Source organism: Bufo bufo, chromosome 1 (assembly GCF_905171765.1).
Source record: "Bufo bufo chromosome 1, aBufBuf1.1, whole genome shotgun sequence".
Classification (NCBI taxonomy): domain Eukaryota; kingdom Metazoa; phylum Chordata; class Amphibia; order Anura; family Bufonidae; genus Bufo; species Bufo bufo.
This window is the reverse complement of record NC_053389.1, coordinates 169100405-169123461: the sequence shown is the minus strand read 5'-3', so window position 1 is coordinate 169123461 and position 23057 is coordinate 169100405. Positions and strand designations below refer to the sequence as shown.

General features: G+C 44.6%; 1 protein-coding gene across 6 annotated transcripts in view; it reads left to right on the top strand.

The window, feature by feature from the left end:
• Positions 1-23057, top strand: part of ARHGAP32 (Rho GTPase activating protein 32) — a 241496-nt gene that overhangs the window by 179881 nt on the left and 38558 nt on the right. For all 6 annotated transcript variants that reach the window (XM_040431909.1, XM_040431900.1, XM_040431882.1 and 3 more), the window contains 6 exons: positions 7142-7228; positions 10703-10840; positions 13365-13457; positions 13543-13665; positions 14023-14100; positions 15924-16005. In XM_040431909.1, the coding sequence (XP_040287843.1) occupies positions 7142-7228; positions 10703-10840; positions 13365-13457; positions 13543-13665; positions 14023-14100; positions 15924-16005 (601 nt within the window). The remainder of the gene's footprint in view (positions 1-7141; positions 7229-10702; positions 10841-13364; positions 13458-13542; positions 13666-14022; positions 14101-15923; positions 16006-23057) is intronic.

Here is a 23057-nt window from a genome sequence, read left to right as displayed (position 1 = left end):
GTCTGCCGTCCCCTGGGGTGACTGGATTACTATCCAGTTGTAAGACACTGGCACTTGTTGTTGCCCAGCACTGGACACTGTGCCTTTTAAACAGGACTGTACCTCCATGGAGTACCATATTTAGTGGTGTTATCCACATCACAAGCCACCACATTCTGGGCCTCATGTGATGTACACTCCTGTGCCTACGATATGTTTTTAGGTCACACACTTCTTTTATACGTTTTTGAGCATTACCAAATAAAACTTTTATTATTTTGTTCCATTAATAACGTCCTTGTAGCTATATGGTACTCACACCAGCACCTAAAATAATGGACCTTTTGTAGCACGGCCTATTCCTCGGGTTTCAGATTAGGTTCTGATTTTGAAGTGTATGCTTGCCTTATACATCTGCATGCGCATAGATTATTGTTGGGTCACTTTCACATCTGTAGTGTCTATGCCGGCAGGCTGTTTCGGTTAAGAACAGACTACCTGAATTCTCCAGATCCGGCCCTGCCAGATGCAACCGGAATGCCCGCCAGCCCCATTAAGTATAATAGAGTCTGTCGGAGATCTGTCTGCATTCAGGCGATAAATACCGAAAAACGGCCAGACAAAAACCGCGGTACGCTCCAATTTGTGCCTGGTCAATTCTCTGCTGGAACAGGCGGCTGAATCGCAGTGCCACAGATGTGAAAGAACCCAAAGCCAAATGTATGCAATTAGTGTGTGCCTTTGACATAGTTTTGGTTGCATAGTTAGTAGGCCTCGTTTAAAAAAAAAATTCAAAAAATAAGTCCAGTCACTGGCGCAGAGTTACTAATCCTATAGATGGTGTAAATTTACAGGCTGTCTAGACCTGCACCAGATTTATCACAGGGGCTCAGGCTGGATCTGTGGCACGGATAGACACTTTTCTCTGACTCTCTACTAATCATTGGTTGACTTACTCTGCAACAGAAAGTTACATCAGAATTGCATTACAATTTTGGTGCAAAATGGCGTACTTTAAGCCACACCCCCTTGGCGAGCTAGGCATTGTGGATTTTTCTAAAATTAGATATGCTGAATTGTGCCAATTTGCATCAGCAACGTCTGCGTCACATTAGTAAATGTATACAAAGGTATAGGACTATATAAGATGTCGGGACAAAGTTGCGTACATTTGTGGGTAATGTTGGGTCACTGCATGCTGAATATAAACTCTGAATGTGAAAAGAGCTTTAAAAGGGTAGAGAACTAGCAGCATGCATTTCCGACCAGCTGCTCCATCCGTTTCAGGGGGGCTTCACAGGTTAGGCTACTTTCACATTAGCGTTAGCAGGGGAACAGCCTGCCAGATCCGTACGAACGCTAGCCCATGTGTGCTGCCAGAAGTCCCCTCCAGCCCAATTCACTATAGTGGGGACGGGCCAGAGGTCCGGCCGCAGCACGGCAAACCCGCTGAGAGGCGGCCTGACAAAAAACACGGATAGAGGCTAACTTGTTATAACCGGAATTATTAAACAGTTATTTTTATGGTCACTTTTTTTTTTTTTTGTCTGCTGATGTTGACGAGTCCCGGTGAAGTAATAAGGATAAATTTATGTACTTGCTGATAAATGATAGGGATGTCAGGACATGTTGGTGTCCTGTATACAAATAGTGTGTAAAAATTTCCTCCTTTTTGGTGTGGGCTCTCCATCTGATGCACATATTTCACACTTGCCTGTAACTAGAGCGCTGGCCTGTTGCATTGTGGGGAAGATGCACACCCCATTATTTATTTCTTTTATGCACTTCTATAGCGCTACTATATTCCACAGCGCTTTACAGACATTAGAATCCAACTGTCCCCAACGGGGCTCACAATCAGTATGTCTTTGGAGAGGAAGAAACCGCATCTTTGCACCTGACTTCCAAGCTCGTTGTTCTCTAATCCCCAGTGCCTCCATAGTGGAAGTTTGTCTTGGACATAGAGCTCTGTTGACTTTCTGCCTGTTTTTCCGGCTCAGGACTCGTCCTTCTTGGCCACTAGCATTTGTAATCTCAGCAGCTGTGTGAACACATTTGTATTGAGGGATTGGTTCATTAATATGAACCATTCATTGGCCGTTCCCGGTGTGAGGTCTCCAGCAAGAATCTGAGGAACTGTGAATTGCAACATCTGTCACCTCTGCTTACACCATACATCACAATTATCAGTGGTCATTTTATTAGGAAGTCATGTAATTAAGTAAGAGGCAGCTCTCACCTGCTCCATGACACCCTCTGGGCACGGACACCGCACCTGGATGCGGGAATGCAGGAGCAATTATAAAGGAAGGAGAAGTCCAGTTCAGGTCGGGTGTGAATACGTGGTTTCTTTATTTTCAGCGGTTATAAAATTCCACACAGCAAGGTGTAACAAGTGACGCGTTTCAGACCTCTATAGCATAAGGATCCTTCATGACAGAAGGACCCTTATGCTATAGAGGTCTGAAACGCGTCACTTGTTACACCTTGCTGTGTGGAATTTTATAACCGCTGAAAATAAAGAAACCACGTATTCACACCCGACCTGAGCTGGACTTCTCCTTCCTTTATTAGGAAGTCATGTACTTAAATAATCTGAGGAGGACCTATCACACCTTACAATAGTGATGTAGTCAAGTCTTCATACAGATGGGAGATGCGTAGTGTAATACCACTAGTTTATAGTCAGTTCTTGTGTAATGTAAATGAAACTTTGAGCATTCACTTGGGGAGCCTCCAATAATCTGATCTTGAGCACAGTGATTTTGCTGGATGTAAACATGGTCGCTCCTCCACAGATAAAGGCTCTATTAGGAACGGATCAACATCTGGTCAGCAGCTGCGTCTGAACAATTGTTACAGGCAAATAACATTTGTCATCTTAAAAACGGAAGTGAATTCTTTTTATTGTCCGCGGTACACAAGGCCTCAGATGGTCCCTTTACTAGTAATGGACGATGTTCAGACTCTCTGTACGAGCTTCCATTGTTGTCCTTGTAATGGGGAGGTAGGGGGGTAGGAAGGTTTGTAGGTTGATTCACGTGGATTGGGATGCCTGCAGGGACTCAGTTTCTCCTTATCAGTCAGCTGTATTCTCGTCTCCTGTATGTATTGTCTATGTTTGCCTTGTATTTAATATTCGCCGCTAGAATTATGGAATATTTCCTTTTTTAATATCTGAGCTCAGTCAGAGGAGACGTTGTATAAGATGTAGCTTCCTCATCAAGATCGAGGCCGCCTTTTAGGACTCCTTGCACCTCCGGTAATTGATGGCTGGAGGCATGTCCTTGCTCCTTCGCTGCACAGCATTAATGTCCCTGTGGCTGAGTCACTGTATGTGATCCCAGGCTCTCCTCATGTATAATTAGCATCTATATGGGAATGGTGAGAATCGATCTGACATACAGTATACACTGATAGCTTATCATAAGGGAGCTCTATACATGCCTGGTGACAGGTCATTCGTAGGGAATTATTGGCCATTTTTGGGGAATTTCAACTGCAGTCATTTTCTAATAATCTAACAGTCGGAGAAATGTGATAAATAATCAGTAGATAATTTATGATTAGCTAATGGACAAATAGTAGTGTCCCTACACAGCAATGTTTAGATTGCAAAGGAGAAAAACTCTGTGGTCCCTTGGTTGTAAGCAATGTTTGGTACCCCAACAGTTGGGCAAAAAAACTGAAACTTCTCCGATTGTTGTAAAGACATGTAATTGTTGAAAATAACAGATGTTGCTAAGATGTGATAGTTTTACCTCAGGTCTGCTTGTGTAAGACATGATGGTCTTACCTCAGTACTGCTCATGTAACATTTGATAGTTTTTACCTCAGTACTGCCCATGTAAGACATGATGGTCTTACCTCAGTGCTGCTCATTTTCGATGTGATGCATTTACCTCAGTATTGCTCGTGTAGGGGGTCTTTCACACAAGCGGATGCCGTGCGTGGAATCTGCTGTGTGAAAGAGTGCCAAGCCCCGCTCTGGACAGCAGACATGGAGCAGTAACATGATTGATGATGCTCTGTCCCTTTCTGTGACCTTTTTACTACAAATTCACAGTGAGATAAAGTTGTCACCGTGATTTTGTAGTAAAAAGATCACATAAGGGCACAGAGCATTATCAATCATGTTAATGCTCCATGTCTCTGCGGGGCTTGGCTGTCTTTCACGTAGCGGATTCCACACACGGCATCCGCTGGTGTGAAAGAGCCTTAAGATGTGAGTTTTACCTCAGTACTGCTCCTGTAAGATGTGATGGTCTTACCTCAGTACTGTTCATGTTAGATGTCATGGTCTTACCTCAGTGCTGCTCATTTTAGATGTGTTGGTCTTAACTTGGTGCTGCTCATGTAACATTTGATAGTTTTACCTCAGTACTGCTCATGTTAGACATGATGGTCTTATCTCAGTACTGCTCCTGTAAGATGTGATGGTCTCACCTCATTGCTGCTCATGTTAGATGTGATTGTCTTACCTCAGTGCTGCTCGTGTAAGATATGATGGTGTCACCTCATTGCTGATCTTGTTAGATGTCATGGTCTTACCTCAGTGCTGCTGATGTAAGATGTGATTTTTTTCCTCAGTGACTCTTTGCTGGTATAAGGCTACTTTCACACTGCCGTTTCTGGGTCCGCCTGTGAGATCCATTTCAAGGCTCTCACAAGCGGCCCAAAACTGATCAGTTCAGCCCCAATGCATTCTGAATGGATAAGGATCCGTTCAGAATGCATCAGTTTGCCTCCGTTCAGCCTCCATTCCGCTCTGGAGGTGGACACCAAAACGCTGCTTGCAGCGTTTTGATGTACGTCTGAAGAAACTGAGCCAAACGGATCCGTCCTGACTTACAATGTAAGTCAATGGGGACGGATCCGTTTTTACTGACACAATATGGTGCAATTGAAAACGGATCCGCCTCGCATTGAATTTCAATGTAAGTCAAAACGGATCCGTTTGCATTATCATGAACAAAAATTTTTTTTTAAAATTATTATTATTATATATTTTTTTTCTGTTCATGGTAATGCAAACGGATCCGTTCTGAACGGATACAAGCGTTTGCATTATAGGTGCGGATCCGTCTGTGCAGATACCAGACGGATCCGCACCTAAACGCAGGTGTGAAAGTAGCCTAATCTGTCCATGGTCAGTATTGACATCTGTCTGTATGCGGACCTTTGACATCATATGATTGGAGTTTCGAGGAACAGCAGTTAGTATTAAATCTCATTGACTCTTTTATATTTAACGTTTATTTTTGCATTACAAGGACACATTGACATTTTTGAAAGTTAATAATAGCTTTGATATGATGGAGTGTGGCTTTCCATGGTTACTACTCCACATAGCAATAGAAACTGTGTACAGTACAGACTACATTTATAGATACCAGATGGTTGTGGCTCTTCACTGGTCCGTACAGTGTTCTACATAGCAGGGTCCAATCCCCCATGACCTCTCATAGACAACATTTTACTTGCATAGACTTTCCCACCATTCTGTCACTTCTCTTAGCCGACATTACCCTGGATGGGTCTGCTAACTAGGGATCACTAGCAATCCTCACTGGGCCTATTGACTTTTCTGTGCAATGTGCTCTGGGTCCAGGCTGTCCATATCACTTGTGTCATGTTGGTTGACCTACTTGATGTCTAGAAGGCAGCACAGGATCGGGTTTAATGGAGCGTAGGGGATGTGATGAGCCCACTGCTGCATTGCAGGGATGTCAAGTCTACAGCACTGTGATGGTCTTACCGAGAAATAAATAGAGACTAAAGCATTTATAATCTAGATGTGACATGTTCTCCTTGGAGGCTTGTGCAAATGGTAAATGTGAATCGGCTCATGACTTTTAGGCTACATGCACACAACCGTTGTGTGTTTTGCAAAACACTGATGGCGTCCGTGTGCGTTCTGCAATTTGCGGAACGGCACGGACAGCCTTTAATATAACTGCCTATTCTTGTCCGCAAAGCGCGGACAAGAATAGGACCGGTTATGTTCTTTTTTGTGGACCATGGAACGGAGCAACGGATGCAGACTGCACACTGAGTGCTGTCCGCATCTTTTGCGGCCCCGTTGAAGTGAATGGGTCCGCATCCGAGCCGCCAAAACGGCGGCTCTGATGCGGACCAAAACAACGGCCGTGTGCATAAGGCCTTACTATGATAAACTTGTATGTGAGGTGCTGGTCACTCCTATAGGCCTGTGATACATGCTCCATAATGATCAAAATATTGTCATGTATATGGGTCCATCTTACCACAAGAGCCACCTTATTGTGATCAGTATGAAGTCTATGCTCTTCATGTAGCCTAACCCCCATATTTAGTTTAAAAAATATATATAAATGTGAAAAAATTATTTGCAGGATGTGAAGGAATCAGCTGGAGAGTAGGGCTGCAGCTATCAATTTTAGTAATCGAGTATTCTACTGATTCAATCCAACGATTAATCGAGTACTCTAATAAGGAAAAATTTATTAAAATATAGTTTTCTATAAAAACTCATCAGCCCCAGTGCCATCAGCTCCCCAAGCCTTGTGCCATCAGCTCCCCAAGCCTTGTGCCATCAGCTCCCCAAGCCTTGTGCCATCAGCTCCCCAAGCCTTGTGCCATCAGTCGCTCCCCCACATTTCCCCCTCCAATGCAATTAGTTCCTCCAGCAGTGCCACCAGTTCCCCCTCCAGTGCCACCAGCTTCCCCATGTCATCAGTTGCTCCCCCTCCCAGTGCCATTAGCTCCCCATCCAATCCCACTAGCTCCTCCCTCAATGCCATCAGCACCCCCATGCCATCAGCTCGTCTGCAGTGCCACCAGCTGCCCTCACTACCATCAGTTCCCCCACTCCCCCTCCTAGCCATCAGTTCCCAGCCACAGCGCCAGTGAACTAAAATACTTACCTTTCCTGTAAGGGTGATGCCGACACGCCAGAGATCTTCCATCCTCTTCTTCACGCGCTGCACTGTCGTCCTGATCTCACACAGCTTTAGGTCATAGTGTGCACTTGTGTCGAGTTAATCGATTAGTTCGAGTAATTGTTTCAGCTCTACTTGAGTGTTGGCTCACAGGGCAAGATTCCCAGGTTTAGTCTTCTTATCTGCTGTTCGTCTGTGTTGTTATCCCTATCTTATTGTGATCATTATTCTTGTCTTTTTAGCTCACATTGACAGAGGATCAAAGTGACCAAAGCAGAAACGGCTGTGAATCTAAGGAGCTGGTCTTCCTGGTACAAGTTGCATGTCAGGTAATGGTTGACAGGTAGCAGAGGACCCCATTTGTCTTATATAAGCTGCCAACATTAAAGGTGGATTTACTTTGCACTATGTTATAGCTGATTGGAAGGAAACATTCCATCCCAACAGTCGGCTGCTCATTCAGTGAAGGAGGCGGCATATTTACATGCAGCGATCTCCATCACAGGATGAGGGATTGCTATCACTCGTCCCCATACAGAATTATTGTTTCTAGGCAGAAGATCGCTGTTTAGACAGCACGAACAACATGATCACCCGATGAATAAACTAATTTAGACGGGCAGATTGTTTGTTCCCGATAATCTGCCCGATTATTGGGCAGCGTAAGTCCACCTTTAGTCTAGTGGCTCCTTTGCGGGAACTGTTGTAGGTCATAGCTCATTTGTTAAGGTCTGCAGGGGACATTAAACTCACTGACAATAGTGGCCTAAATGGGTGAAAATGCTCCAAACCCAGACACTGTAGCGCGTCTATAACCGGGTGAGAAATTCCTCCGCATGCGGTCCGCAGACAACGGCAAATCTCCAGCAAAAAATGCGTACAATGGAGGATGCCGGGGCAGACCGCATGCTCCACAAGAACATCTTACACAAAATGATACATTGTGCAGATGAAAAAATATACATACACAATTCAAAAAATGCACCAAAATGATACACAACTGACAATACTAGCTAATTCCTCAGGCCGATGTTAAAAGCTGAGAACTTTGCCAATATCTTCCAGTCAGGAACATATATCGGAGCCCCTCATGCACCACGTCACAGTGTCTCAGCACGCATGGGGTCCTACCACTAGACTGCCCGTGGTGTGTGACCAGGGTCTGAACAGTGCTAGAAACCAACTCACAGCCAGACTCTCACATCCCTCCATAGTGGTATCACCAATGCACTGTGAGGTAGGATAAAGCTGTGAGCCGTACCCACAACAGACCATGTGACACAGAAGCCGCACACACAATAGACCATGTGACACAGAAGCCACCAGGTGCAAAATAATGTTACCACCACAATGAAGTGGCACATTCCATACACATAAAGACAAAAACTCCCTGAAAATAGTGGCCTAAACGGGGGAAAATGCTCCAAACCCATACTTTTTTTTTTTCTGCAGGGGACATTACTAAACAATGATTCTCCAGTATTGAGATCCGTCATAGGGTCTCAATACCGGAAAAAAACGCTTCCGTTTTGTCCCCATTCATTGTCAATGGGGACAAAACGTAACTGAACAGAAAGGAATGCTGCAAAATACATTCTGTTCCGTTCTCATACCGGAGAGCAAACCGCAGCATGCTGCGGTTTGCTTTCCGTCCTTGGATGCAGAGCAAAACGGATTTGGCATGACCCACAATGCAAGTCAATGGGGACGGAACCGTTTTCTCTGATGCGATAGAAAACTGATCCGTCCCCCATTGACTTTCACTGGAGTTCATGACGGATCCGTCTTGGCAATGTTAAAGATAATACAACCAGATCTATTCGTAACGGATGCAGATGGTTGTATTATCAGTAATGGAAGCGTTTTTGCTGAACCCTGCTGGATCCAGCAAAAACTCTAGTGTGAAAGTATATAAAGAAGTAGTCTGCAACCTATAGCTCTTAATGGGAATGTGTCATGAAAGTGAGCATTTTTTAAATTATGTTTTATATTTAACTTATTTAAAAAAAATATTTTATGTAATTTTTCTTTTTCCATGTCAATATCTATATTTAAACAAAAACCATAAAATCCTGCAGTTTTCGCACTGGCCACTAAGCCTAATAATCGGCATCACTTCTTGGTCTGTATGGATCACTTTATTGCAGTTATCTGCTTATTTGTCATTCCAATCCTGCCTATAATGATATCACCTCTGTGTATAGATAAGACAGGATCCTCCATTCACAATAGGTGATTGTTAAAGCTTATCTATTCTTTCCTTGTGCAATGACCTCTGCACAGGGCATGCCTAGAAAGTCAATAGGGTCAGCTCCAGACCATTGTGTCTATGGACCATGGAACTGCCGTAAATAAATTTTCTAAATGCTTTGTAAATGCTAAAAGAACAGCTCAGGCAAGATTTCATGTTCGGGAAATAGAAAAAAAACTAATTAGAAAAAAAGGATATATGCTGCCATTTGGTTTTTACTGGCAGTGCCATTTTTGGTGACACATTTCCTTTAACTTAAGGTGAAACTGCAACTCCCAATGTGTCTGGACAGGCACAGAATGGGGGGGGTATTCACCACCACTGCAGGGTTAGTGGTCCAGGCTGTTGTTTTAGGCTTTTATCTGCATGACTTCATTGTCTGGCCTATTCAAAGAAGAGATCAATACCTCTCCAGTGATGCTGGAGCATATAACATGAGGTGACCCATCTTCAATTTACCTAACACGACTTCTCCAATCTCCTAATGTCTTCTTTGGCTTCCAGTCAAAAACCTAACTGTCTGGAAAGCCACAGCGCCCTTCATTCTCCCCTTCTCCCGCCACTTATTCCTTTGGAAACAGTGTAAGCAGATCAGCGGCATGCTAGGTAATTTTAGAGGTGACGTTCATTCTGTATAATGAGAAATGAGAGGAAAACCATGGACAAGAAAATACAGTGAATTACAATATTTGGCATGTATGTGGCAGTTGATCATGAAGTACTGCCATAACTTTGCCCCACAGACTTGCGGTATACAGTATGACGTTTCCCCAGACTCGTTGTTTGGTTTGTGCCGTTATACTACGTGCTTTAAATCTATCTTCCACGCGGTGACATAATCGCACATAACGTCCATGTCATTCAGGCAGCAGAGTACGTAGGAGGGCGGCTGAGGTATAGGCACCTGAGCCGTGTCTGGCAGTATATAGAGATGCCATGATCGCTGGGTGCGCAGTTCATGATTTACTTTACTTCTCACTCCTGTCAGTGGAGTTTCTAGAGCAGATAAGTCTGTTTACCATCTAAGAAAAATGGTATCCATCTTCTCCCCCTTCCTTCTGCACAAGTCATTCACTTCACTGGAGGTGAGAAGATTGGACATCTTCCCAGCTGTCTCCACATGTGACGCATTCAGGACCTAATGATGCAGTCGGTGTAAGCCTGCTGATTCCTACATTCACTGCCTGTCAGTTGTGCTGAGCTGTGCAGATATTTCTGACATTGTTTCAGCTCCAAGATCCTATTAATTCTGTTACGGACAATGAGATTTGCTCGCTCACACCTCCTGGGAGCTGCAGACTTGACTGCACTCTGAAAATAAGAATGATGACATCACCTCAGCCCTTCTAGAAGGTCTATGCACCCAGCAGACCCCTCCGACCAGATGGGAAAGCAATTACCAGTCTTATACCGGTGATTGGGAGTGTGGGTAGTGGCTCCTGCTGCCAAAACCAACCATGTATTTAACCGCTATTGTTCCCAGTCAGATCAGACATCATCAAAATCTCAAGTCTCAGACAAATTCACAATGTATGATGTTGTTCTCCCGCAGGGCCGCAGCTGGATAGTAAAAAGGAGTTATGAAGATTTCCGGGTGCTGGACAAACACCTGCATCTATGTATATATGACCGCCGTTTCTCTCAGCTCTCAGAGCTGCCCCGGTCCGACTCCGTGAAAGATAGTCCAGAGGTGAGTAGGCATCCGCGGCTAGGGCCTTAAAAACTGGAAGTCTATACTTTACACAGAGCTGTACAGTTGGTAAGCCAAAGTTCTGACTCGGGCTCCTTTATCAATTTCATCAATTCATCCTTAATTAGTAATAAATTTACTGTAGTAAAATGATAACAGGCTTTTTCTCATCATGTAAATAATCAGGCTACTCTTGGATAGAACTTAAAGGGTTTCTATCATCAGAAATTCTGTTATGTAGCTGACTGACTTTAGCGATGTGCTATTGTCAGCAGTACATAAGTGTTCTTTATACTTTTGTCCCTGCCGCCGTTCTCCTAAAAAACACACTTTTAAAATATGCTAATGAGCCTCTATGCTATGAGGGCGTTGATTCAGCACCTAGAGGCTCGGTCTACTAACCCTTTATCCCGCCCAGGTCCTCCGTTTAGCCCGCCCAGCTCCACTTCTGTATTCGGCCAGGCGCAGTGAGTGAAGGACGCGCTCCTGGTGCCGGCTTCCTCACTGTGGCGTAGTCAGCACAGGCACAGTGAGGAAGCCGGCACCAGGAGACGTCCTTCACTCACTGCGCCTGGCCGAATACAGAAGTGGACGGCGCAGGCGCAGGATTTCTTCAGCGATCCAGCTAACTCGGACGTCACTCAAAAGGAGCTGGGTGGGCTAAACGGAGGACCTGGGCGGGATAAAGGGTTAGTAGACCGAGCCTTTAGGTGCTGAATCAACGGCCTCATAGCATAGAGGCTCATTAGCATATTTTAAAAGTGTGTTTTTTAGGAGAACGGCGGCAGGGACAAAAGTATAAAGAACACTTATGTACTGCTGACAATAGCACATCGCTAAAGTCAGTCAGCTACATAACAGAATTTCTGATGATAGAAACCCTTTAAAGGGTTTGTGTCATAAACTACTTTTTCATCAATTACTCTAGCTCCCATTCCTCCTTGGATAGTTTTTTTTCACATTTGTGGTTTTCTCTTATCCCCCATGCTTGAATTCAGCTTCCTGTTTTCTCATGTGTCTGCTGTCCCATAATGCCTTAGGGCGGTGAGATGAGTCCTGAAATCAGCAGATCATGTGACACTAACCATGCCCCTTGTTTCTTACCAATGACGCCACCACATCCTACCTCACAAGTTGTATGAAATTCAGATTTTTGCATTTAAGGTCAAATTCATGCAGAAATATAGAACATTCTGAAAGGTTCACAAACTTTCAAGCTCCACTGTATGCAATACATTACACATTCAATAACTGGAAAACACGTAAAGAGGACCTTTCACCACTCCTGACATGCCTGTTTTAATAGCTACATGCATTCCCCATGTAATAATTCTGAAGCATCTATTCTTATGGCTATATGTTGTGCCATTCCTGTATTATTCCTGCTAGAAGTCATGAATGAATTGCTAGCAGTCTGCAGTAAGGGTACAGAGGGGAGGTAACAAGTTGGGGGGTGTTCTGCACAGTCTGAAAATGGCAGCACTGATTGGATAGAGTGAGTCTGTGCAGGTACACACCCCCAACTGGTTACCACCCCTCTGTACCCTTACTGCAGACTGCTAGCAATTCTTTCATAACTTCTAGTAGAAATAATAAAGGAATGGCAAAACATAGAGCCATAAGAATAGATGCTCCAGAATGGTTAGTACATGGGGAATGCATGAAGCTATTAAAATAGACATGTCAGGAGAAGGGACAGGTCCTCTTTAAGAAAAAGTATTGCTTCAGTCATATCCGCCTTCATGGATGACCTCAAATCCAATCGAATTATTTTGAGACCAGACAACCTTTCTACTCTAGCTTTAGTTGGTAGCAAAGCAGAAACCAGAAGGGCAACATCTCTGACTATTTCAGGATACAAAGCAATAGCTTGTTGCATTGTCTGTCAAATTTATCTAATTCTTTTAATGAGAGTGAAAAGTAAGTTATGTAATATTAATAACAGATAATTTCTTTTAAACTGAAATCAATCCATTTCTAGCGACTACACCCAAAACTAGCTTTGAATCCAACTCCACAGCCCTGACTTTACAGCTGGAATTCCATTAAGGGGCCGCATTGAGCTGGATCAAAAGACTAATAGTGACCCGTCTGTTCCCAAGATGAAACAATGAGTGTTGTAGTTGGTGGATATAAGCAGCGGTTGCAGTGATTGTTAGCGGTGCGCTCACCTGCAGAACATGTTCATTCATCAGAACCTGGCTTTATATTTAGGCCTTTTCAGTAGAAGATTCCTATTTTTGTTTAAATGTCACCGGGTGCGTCTCCTTTTATTTGTGTCCCACACTCGCTGCAGGTGCAGTTAGTAAACGCCACACGCACTAAGCAAGCATGGCTGCATTTCACTGACTGTGTCGCTGGCCAGCCCTGCTGATTTGAATGGAGCTGCTTAGTGTCCATGTCACATTTACATAAGAGAGAGCCGAACAGTGATATGGGGACTGATGAGTGCAGCGACCCCCTGTGAGGAGTCTGCCGCCATGTCCGTTGATTTGTTATCTAATCATCTTGTGTCTTGTCTCAGCTGGTCACACAGATGCTGATGGCTTACTTGTCACGCCTGTCAGCCATTGCCGGAAATAAGATCAATTGTGGACCAGCCCTGACGTGGATGGAGGTAAGATATCTCAGACCCCAGGATTTGTTTCCATAAAGTTTTCTTCTAACTACATAGAGGTTTCATTCTCCTTGCTCTTGACTAGATCGATAATAAAGGGAACCACTTGCTTGTGCACGAAGAATCATCCATCAATGTTCCTGCTATTGCTGCCGCTCATGTCATCAAACGCTACAACGCCCAAGCTGCTGATGAACTGTCCTTTGAGGCAAGTTAGGTTGGGGGCGCAGGTGAAAATCTGTACCATCTAAGGGTCCACTCACACGTCCGTAGTGTATTGCGGATGCGCAACACACCCGGCTGGCAACTCCATAGAAATGCCTATTCTTGTCCGCAATTGCGGACAAGAATAGGACATGTTCTATTTTTTTCCGGACCGTGGACGGGAAGATGGGCGCCACACTCCAGAAATGCGGAAGCGGACAGCACACTGTGTGCTGTCTGCATCGATTCCGTCCCCATAGAGAATGAATTCGTCCGCACCCGTTCCGCACAATTGCGGAGCACAATTGCGGACGTGCTGTGGAATGTCATTTGTAGCTCTAATTTTTTCACTTTTCTACAGGTTGGAGACATTGTATCTGTTATTGATATGCCACCAAAAGAACTGACCACGTGGTGGAGGGGAAAACATGGATTCCAGGTGATGAAACATTCACATCTCAACATGTCTGATCTCCATTTTACAGGTCAAATAGAAAGTCCTGCAAGAGCAATCAATGAGGCTTGGTCCACAATGCCTTTAAGCCTCTGCAGGGCTTTACATCAGGGATATACACCTGCATACCTGAAAAACCGTATTTAAACTTTTACCACAATGGGCATATTCACTTAATGGACCAAGAAGGCGTTGAATAAGGAGTGTTGAACAATCAAATGAAACTTTCTATGTGTGAATGTAATGATTTATGTAATTGATTACGATATTACAGCGAAAGGATTGGGGAAAACTGTACAATAGAAAGGAAGCTCTAGGACCCTGTTAGGCCCCCTCTAGCCTGGATACGGTTAGGCATGGAGGCATTTAGGTTCTGTATGGTAATAGATCCTTAACTCTTGTAGGTTGCTGAAACTGGTGATCCAGCTCGTCTCATAAATGCTTGATTGGCGACAAATCTGGCAACTGGTCAGGCCAAGGAATAGTTGCAATCTGGAGGATATATTCCTGGGAACCGTTGTTGTGTGCGGGCGAGCATTATCCTGCTGAAAAATGGCAGCTTAGCCTTAGACATAACTGCATGCTGAGTTTTGATCTTGAGTTATGTCCTCGATTATAATCCAGAGCTGCACTCCTCATTCTACTGGTGAAGTCACTGGGGTAACTTATTTATGGCTCTAAAACAGTTAGTTTTTTTGGGCATAAAACAGTCACCCATTTTTGTCACAAGTGCTGGCTCGCGACAAAGTTTGCAACTTTTTAGTTTGTTTTTTTCCCAATGCCCATACCTCTTTTCCAAAAAAGGGCAAGTCATGGAAGGGAGGAGATGGGCGTGACCTTCACTGCCTGACTTCTCTAAACAACATGTGTACTAGTAAACTGATGCACATTACATTGGAAATCTACTACAGCACCTGGCCAGAGTAAATTTCAGTTCAGATGCATGGACAGCAGAAGATGCAGCAAATTTATTAAGCAGTGTGCTCTCAGTAACTTAGTCGATTTCAGTACTTATCCTTTTCTGGTCTTGAGTTGTATTCTACTCCAGAGCTGCACTCCCCATTCTTCTGGTGGAGTCCACCATGTTCATAGGAACACTCGTTAGTGATTTATCTGGCGGTGTAAGGCTAGGTCTACACGACGACATAGGGCACAACTACACTGCAACATTTGTCGCGCGACAAATGTTGCAGTGTAGTTGCGCCCTATCCGTCACGCAATTTACATAATGATAGTCTATGGTGTTGCACTGCGACATGCTGCGATTGTGACACGACAGTTGCGGAGAAATTAATCTCGAATTGATTTTTTGCGACTGTCGCAGCATGTTGCAGTGCGACACCATAGACTATCATTATAAAAATTAATGCGTGACAAATGTTGTCGTGTAGACCTAGAGGTGACGCTGATTAGCCAATGAACGAGTGAAACGTGCGTTCATCGGGTGATTGAATCATTTGTGTAGACACCTAGATCGTCGTTTGCCGGCAGCAGATCGTGCTGTGTAAATACGCTCTACGGTCAGCAAACAACAAGTATGGAGAAGAGCGATGATCTTAGTGATCGCTCCTCCCCATACCGTAGAGGAGATCACTGCATGTAAATGCAGCAGTCTCCTTCACTGACGAGCAGGCGATTGTGAATTGCCTGCTAAATTGTCCCGTCTAAACGTACCTTCAGTTATGTAGTGGTGGACCTGGTGGAAGAAGTTTGTTCAGATGACTACAGAGACGGGTGCTGTTATGAGAATACAGCACAAAAGCTTCTGGGGTGTGGACATGAGAACTTACATGATGCTTCTTCCACAGGTTGGCTTCTTCCCCAGTGAATGTGTAGAATTGATCAATGACAAGGTTCCCCAGTCAATGACCAACCCTGTCCCCAAACCAGGTGAGTGACTGATCTGTTGTAAATGTGTTTTCTGAATTAACACCTATGTCCCTATTCTATAACATGTCCCTCGTTGTCCTGTCTTTAGCTGATTGGTGCCCTATACTATTAAGTGTCAAGATGTAGCAGAGCTGCCACCGCAAGTCATGTATGTTTGTGGCGTTGTGTGATGTTGTGTGTCCTTACAGGTTTATAGTCCTAACAGATCACAAACATCATCTTGCGGTGTGTCCTACATCCAGGCCGAGTGTCTGTAGGAAAGTTGTTACAGATGGGAAGTCCAGGTCCCTGTCATAAAGAAGATGCTGGTCCAAATTATTGTGCAGAGTTTGCCCATGGTGTAGAGACCCGATGGGTAATAGATTTTGGTATATTGTACATCATAAAAAGCTTATAGAACCAGGAAACATTGTATAGCTGCCGCTTATTTTATCACCTTTAAATGCTGCCTAATCATTGCACTAGGAAAGTCCTGCAACTTTCTAATATTAGGGGGACATTTATTACACACGATTCTTAATCTAGTGAAAGGCAGTGAAATCCTCATCATGCCTGGCCCGTCAATCAAAGTTCAGAGGAACGCAACAGAGACAAAAGAGCCTCTAGGTGTAACGGCAACGCCCCCATTGCTCCTAGAGGCTCATCTGCATATATTAAAACATAATTTTTCTCAGCAATACGGGCACGTAGGAACATGGGACCGACACAGATGTCGTCAGCTGCCAAGCGCACATACAACAGGTCAGCCAGTTTCATAGGTACAGATCTGCTGACAGATGCCCTTTAAACTTGTCTGGGTATTAGCCGGTTAAAATGGACATGTTTGTGAGCAGGATTAGGTCTGGCAGGATTTTTCGTCTGTGAAGGGTATATTCACACATGGCAAAGTTTTTGCAGAAACTTCTGCATCTAAAAATCAGTTCCATACATCTGAACAGGGCTGCTTATGCAGCAGACTTCTGCCATGTGTGAACATACTCTAATGGTCTTCGGCAAGGAATTAACATTGAAAAGTAAAAAAAAAATGATGTAGAATATGCAGTAACTAATGGGGTTCAGAATATTGCTGTCCTTTCCCCAGGAGTATAATATAGGATATTTCAGCTTAAGTGATGACTAGGTAGACAACATGCGTGTAGACAGACCGCATGAGTGCTGCAGCCCCTTCAGACAGCTGATAGCAGGAATGCCAAGAGTGTACCCCCACAATCGGATATTAAAGGGGTTGTCTGCTTTTTACTATTGATGACCTATCGTCAGGATAGGTCATCAATATCAGATTGGTCGGGGTCCGACTCCTTGAGTGGAGTTGTTTTTCGACAACTTTTACGCCTGGAAATGGTGTAAATGTCTTTGAATATGCCAGGGCCGATTTAGGCCCTGGTCTGGCCACCGCCACTCTCCAGTGATGAGGACAGCGTAAAAACCTTTTTTGCACCAAAAACTGAAGTAGCGCTACGTGTAAACGACTCCCACTGACTGCTTCATTCAGAAAGCTTGTTTGCCAGATAAGATTACCTTTTCACTGAGCGAGAAATAAAGCTGCTGAATTTCTTAGGGCTAATTCCCGCTTCACATATATCAGTTGTGCCCGGCCAGTTATTTTAGTGAGTATAGACTGATGGCACCGGACAGAAAAACGGAATATGCAGCGTTTTTCTGTCCAGCACTATTTGACACATGGCGTCCTAAGTGATGTATGTGAACAATCTGATAGAAAACTATGGGATCAGTTCTAGTTTCAGTTCCCTCCGGCGTTTTCTGCTTCATGCTGGAGGAGAACTGAACTGGATTTCCATATATATGTAAAGGGGCCCTAAGGGAAGTGTCCAAGTATGTAGAGGAAAAGCAGAAGTAGACGGATATAAGGAAGCTAATAGAGACGTGGAGAAGAGCGTCTCATGGCCACCAATGCATCGGACTGATCTATAGTAGAATATGAATCTGCTGAGCAGCAGACTATCCATGACTGCCTCATAAGCAGCGTTCTGTGTGATGGCTATTCCTGGAACGGGTTTACCTTCACACAGAATGATCCATTTCTGGGTGCCATTAATGTGAGGCGGGCAGTTCATTTGCGCAGACACCGATCTCAGCTGTAGTTTATGCAGGGCCCTGCAGTGTGTCGTGTTCTCATCCAGTCTCTCGTCGTCTTGTCTGGCGCCTCATTGTACTAACACTGAGCAGCGGGCCGGTTGCGCTCCAGACCCGTTTCTGTTGTTCTCGTTTAGTAGTGTTGTCCGTCCTTCTATGTTGTGTGTTCAGCAGTCTTTCTCTGGGTGCTTGTTCCTTGCTTTTTGCATTTAACATCCGTAAATGATCTGGTTCAGAGGAGAAAAGGTTAAAGTTCTGCTTTGCTTGTTTGCTTTTTAATCCTTTTGTTGTGATCTGTTCCCTCCAGTCTCCCCTGCACACGGAATGAGGCCGGCGTCCTGGAGCTACTTCCCCCCCTGTACGGTTCCATGTCTTTACTCTCTCTCTCTCTCTCTCCCTTTTCCTTTCTCTCTATAATGCATGTGCTACAGAATACAGGGTAAGGTCTGCTGCAGGCTGCACATGTATTGGGGACATAAACCCAGAACGTAGGATTTAAGACCAGGGCTACATTGTAGACTGCAGCCTAACCTGGCCTTCTAGATTGTAACATGGCTCTTCACATGTCCTATTGCAGGTTCTCTTACTGCTCACCCGTATAGACACCGCCAGCTGCAGTAGTGCTATTACTCAGCAGCGTTGTACACATACCATTATTGTTCACATTCTGCAGCAGTGAATATACACGTCACTTACATATGTGCAGTACAAATTATCCGATCACACTCCTGCGCTGCTGAGGTCTAGTCTCACCGGGGGGTCACACCACGCCAGGCTGACCTGCACTCACTTTCTTACCCCCACTGTTTCTCAGCTTTTCTTCATATTCATTGTCCTTCATAATCTGATGTGTCTTCCCTCTCACTTCCCCACACAATCGCAGATTTGGAGATGGATAGTGTAAGGCAAGGGCCAGCATGCCTTTCTGAGTTACCCAGCCCCTACAAGCTCAGTTCAGGTATCGCATCCATGTATGTTCTTGTATCTCTGCAACCAGCTCCTGTGCCTGAGAGTCCTGGCAGGGGGTATTCCTCTAGTGCTAGAAACGATGTCCAAGCCAACGACTCGTTACACCCAGCAGTCTACTCTATTGTCTAGTGGTCATAGGGGTTCATTTACAAAGACCAGTGTTTTAGGTCAGTCTTTGATTCCTCCCTGCTCTGCTGGAGGATGCGCCTAATGTATGACGAGGCATGCGGCGCATCTATGGCAGTCCGTGAGCCTGGAGTGGAAATCTGCTCCGCTCCCTGAGTGGAGTAGTTTTTTCACAAACATTTACAACTGTTTCTAGGCATACATGTTAGTAAATTTGTTGGGGCCGATGTCCCAGAGCACCCACCCTCTTCACGCCACCACCACTCCCAAGTGGCAAGAATGGCATAAAAGTGTTACGACTTTGTTACGCCACAAACTGGCATAACCTGTTAGTAAAATGACCCCAATAGAATGTAGCTAATGATATCTCACATATAAGTGATGATGTGATGCTCCTGTTGTCAGTGCGGAGGGGGTCTGTATGTCCCCAGCCTAGGTGAGATTTAATGAATAATACATTTGTAGAACTAGAGCGACATATTCCCCGCAGGACTCTGGACAGGCGCTGAGTTTCTAACACCAATGTAGTCTAGATCTGGAACTTTCTACTAACAGGACAGGAGAGCCCCAGCCCCTGCTACGTGTATGGGGGCTGTGTCCCTCCACATGGCCAGCATGATGATGAAGGTGTTTGTCGCCTATGTGTGTCTTCCGGTCTGGAGATCTCTTGATTATATAATGTATGAAATAAGAAAATGCAACGCTGCGTGGGGCTTATTGTGCATCTACACTGTGTCATAGAGCAGGGCTCCTGTCTGTGACAATGGGCTCAGATATCATCCATGGGGGAAGGGTGGACAAATTATCCGTGAAATGAGGTCACATGAGTCTCACATCCGTCACTGGTTCTAGTAATTACTAGGCTGCATTCCTTCTCATCTGTTTGGTTTCAAAAATATATATATACACGGCTCAAAAAAAATAAAGGGAACACAAAAATAACACATCCTAGATCTGAATTAATTAAATATTCTTCTGAAATACTTTGTTCTTTACATAGTTGAATGTGCTGACAACAAAATCACACAAAAATTAAAACATGGAAATCAAATTTTTCAACCCATGGAGGTCTGGATTTGGAGTCACCCTCAAAATTAAAGTGGAAAAACACACTACAGGCTGATCCAACTTTGATGTAAGGTCCTTAAAACAAGTCAAAATGAGGCTCAGTAGTATGTGTGGCCTCCACGTGCCTGTATGACCTCCCTACAATGCCTGTGCATGCTCCTGATGAGGTGGCGGACGGTCTCCTGAGGGATCTCCTCCCAGACCTGGACTAAAGCATCTGCCAACTTCTGGACAGTCTGTGGTGCAACCACAGTTGGTGGATAGGACGAGACATGATGTCCCAGATGTGCTCAATTGGATTCGGGTCTGGGGAACGGGCAGGCCAGTCCATAGCATCAATGCCTTCGTCTTGCAGGAACTGCTGACACACTCCAGCCACATGAGGTCTAGCATTGTCTTGCATTAGGAGGAACCCAGGGCCAACCGCACCAGCATATGGTCTCACAAGGGGTCTGAGGATCTCATCTCGGTACCTAATGGCAGTCAGGCTACCTCTGGCGAGCACATGGAGGGCTGTGCGGCCCTCCAAAGAAATGCCACCCCACACCATTACTGACCCAATGCCAAACCGGTCATGCTGGAGGATGTTGCAGGCAGCAGAACGTTCTGCACGGCGTCTCAAGACTCTGTCACGTCTGTCACATGTGCTCAGTGTGAACCTGCTTTCATCTGTGAAGAGCACAGGGCGCCAGTGGTGAATTTGCCAATCTTGGTGTTCTCTGGAAATGCCAAACGTCCTGCACGGTGTTGGTCTGTAAGCACAACCCCCACCTGTGGACGTCGGTCCCTCATATCACCCTCATGGAGTCTGTTTCTGACCGTTTAAGCAGACACATGCACATTTGTGGCCTGCTGGAGGTCATTTTGCAGGGCTCTGGCAGTGCTCCTCCTGTTCCTCCTTGCCCAAAGGCGGAGGTAGCGGTCCTGCTGCTGGGTTGTTGCCCTCCTCCACGTCTCCTGATGTACTGGCCTGTCTCCTGGTAGCGCCTCCATGCTCTGGACACTACGCTGACAGACACAGCAAACCTTGCCACAGCTCGCATTGATGTGCCATCCTGGATAAGCTGCACTACCTGAGCCACTTGTGTGGGTTGTAGACTCTGTCTCTTGCTACCACTAGAGTGAAAGCACCGCCAGCATTCAAAAGTGACCAAAACATCAGCCAGGAAGCATAGGAACTGAGAAATTGTCTGTGGTCTCCACCTGCAGAGCCACTCCTTTATTGGGGGTGTCTTGCTAATTGCCTATAATTTCCACCTGTTGTCTTTCCCATTTGCACAACAGCATGTGAAATTGATTGTCACTCAGTGTTGCTTCCTAAGTGGACAGTTTGATTTCACAGAAGTGTGATTGACTTGGAGTTACATTGTGTTGTTTAAGTGTTCCCTTTTTTTTTGAGTAGTGTGTGTGTATATATATATATATATATATATATATATATATATATATTAATCATACTGGTTCAGAATCATGCCCTACCACTGAGCTCTCAGTACAGAGTGCTCAACTGGATGTTATAAATAACACTGGGACATATAATTATAGGGATAGCCTTTATTGCTATCACACAAAGCTGTACAAGCAGGGATTAAAGGTCTGCATGACAAATGATGGAAACAAACATCAAAAACAATGAGACCCTGACAGAAGACTGACAGTCTGAAGGCCCTAATATACAACTAAATCCACCATTTTCAGCATGGATGTCCCACAATCTTATGTGTATGGAGAGCAATTGACTCTTCATCGACAGATAATGTTGGGGAGGAAGAGGGTAGGTTGTGTTGAATTTCAAAGCCTGGTCTTTTTCCTTTTCCTGGGACATAAGCCACAACCAGAGGTGCCTGGGGAGGGTAGATGGGCTAGAAGCATCTGGCAGTGGCTCCTCTCTCCGCATTGAAAACCTACATGCTTAGCTGTGCTGATCGTGCATAAAAGAGTTGGGAATCACAGCTGTCGACTGATTAACCCCCATACTCCTTCCCAACCTCTGCTGTACATATACAGCGGAAGTTGGGACTTTAAAGAAGAGCAGGTGCCATAGCTGCCAGGGTTTTCTGTTTTTCACAGCAGACATCCGGAGGCAATGTGTATGATCGGCGATGACGCCGATCACGGACATTTGAACCCTTCAGATGCCATGGTCAATTGCGACCATGGCATCTGTCAGGCTCTATAGGAACATAGTAAATCAACCACATATTCAAGTCCCCCATGGGGACTTCAAATTAGTGTAAAGAAAAGTTATTAGAAAAATATAAAAATTCAAATCACTCCCCTTATCCCCATATTAAAAATATAAAATCACCCCCTTTTTCCCATATTACAACTAAGAAAAAAATCACCAGAAATGCCTGTACTATTAAAATGTAAAAATATTTATCCCATATGTTGAACGGCGTAATGCAAAAAAATCAATGTGGCAGATTTTGTGTGTTTTTTTTCATTGCATTATTTCCCCAAAAAATTGAATAAAAAAATTATCAAAAGTTACACACACAAGATGTGCGTAATTTATGACGGGGCGTCTCTTCATAAATTAGCCGCAACTTTTGGTCATCCTTACGCCTGCCAGAAAATCAGCTGGTCTCATTTTTCGCCACATTGTATGCCTTTAAAAATGCAAATAAAGTTAATACCGGATTCATTTTTTCGGTATTTCAATGCATTTGTCAGACTGATCCGCATCCGGAACTGCCTGCCGGAATCCTCTGCCACAAGTGGGAAAATACCCTAAGGCCAAAAAGAGGCATATAACTATTCGTAAATGACCCCCATTGTCTAGAATTTTGATA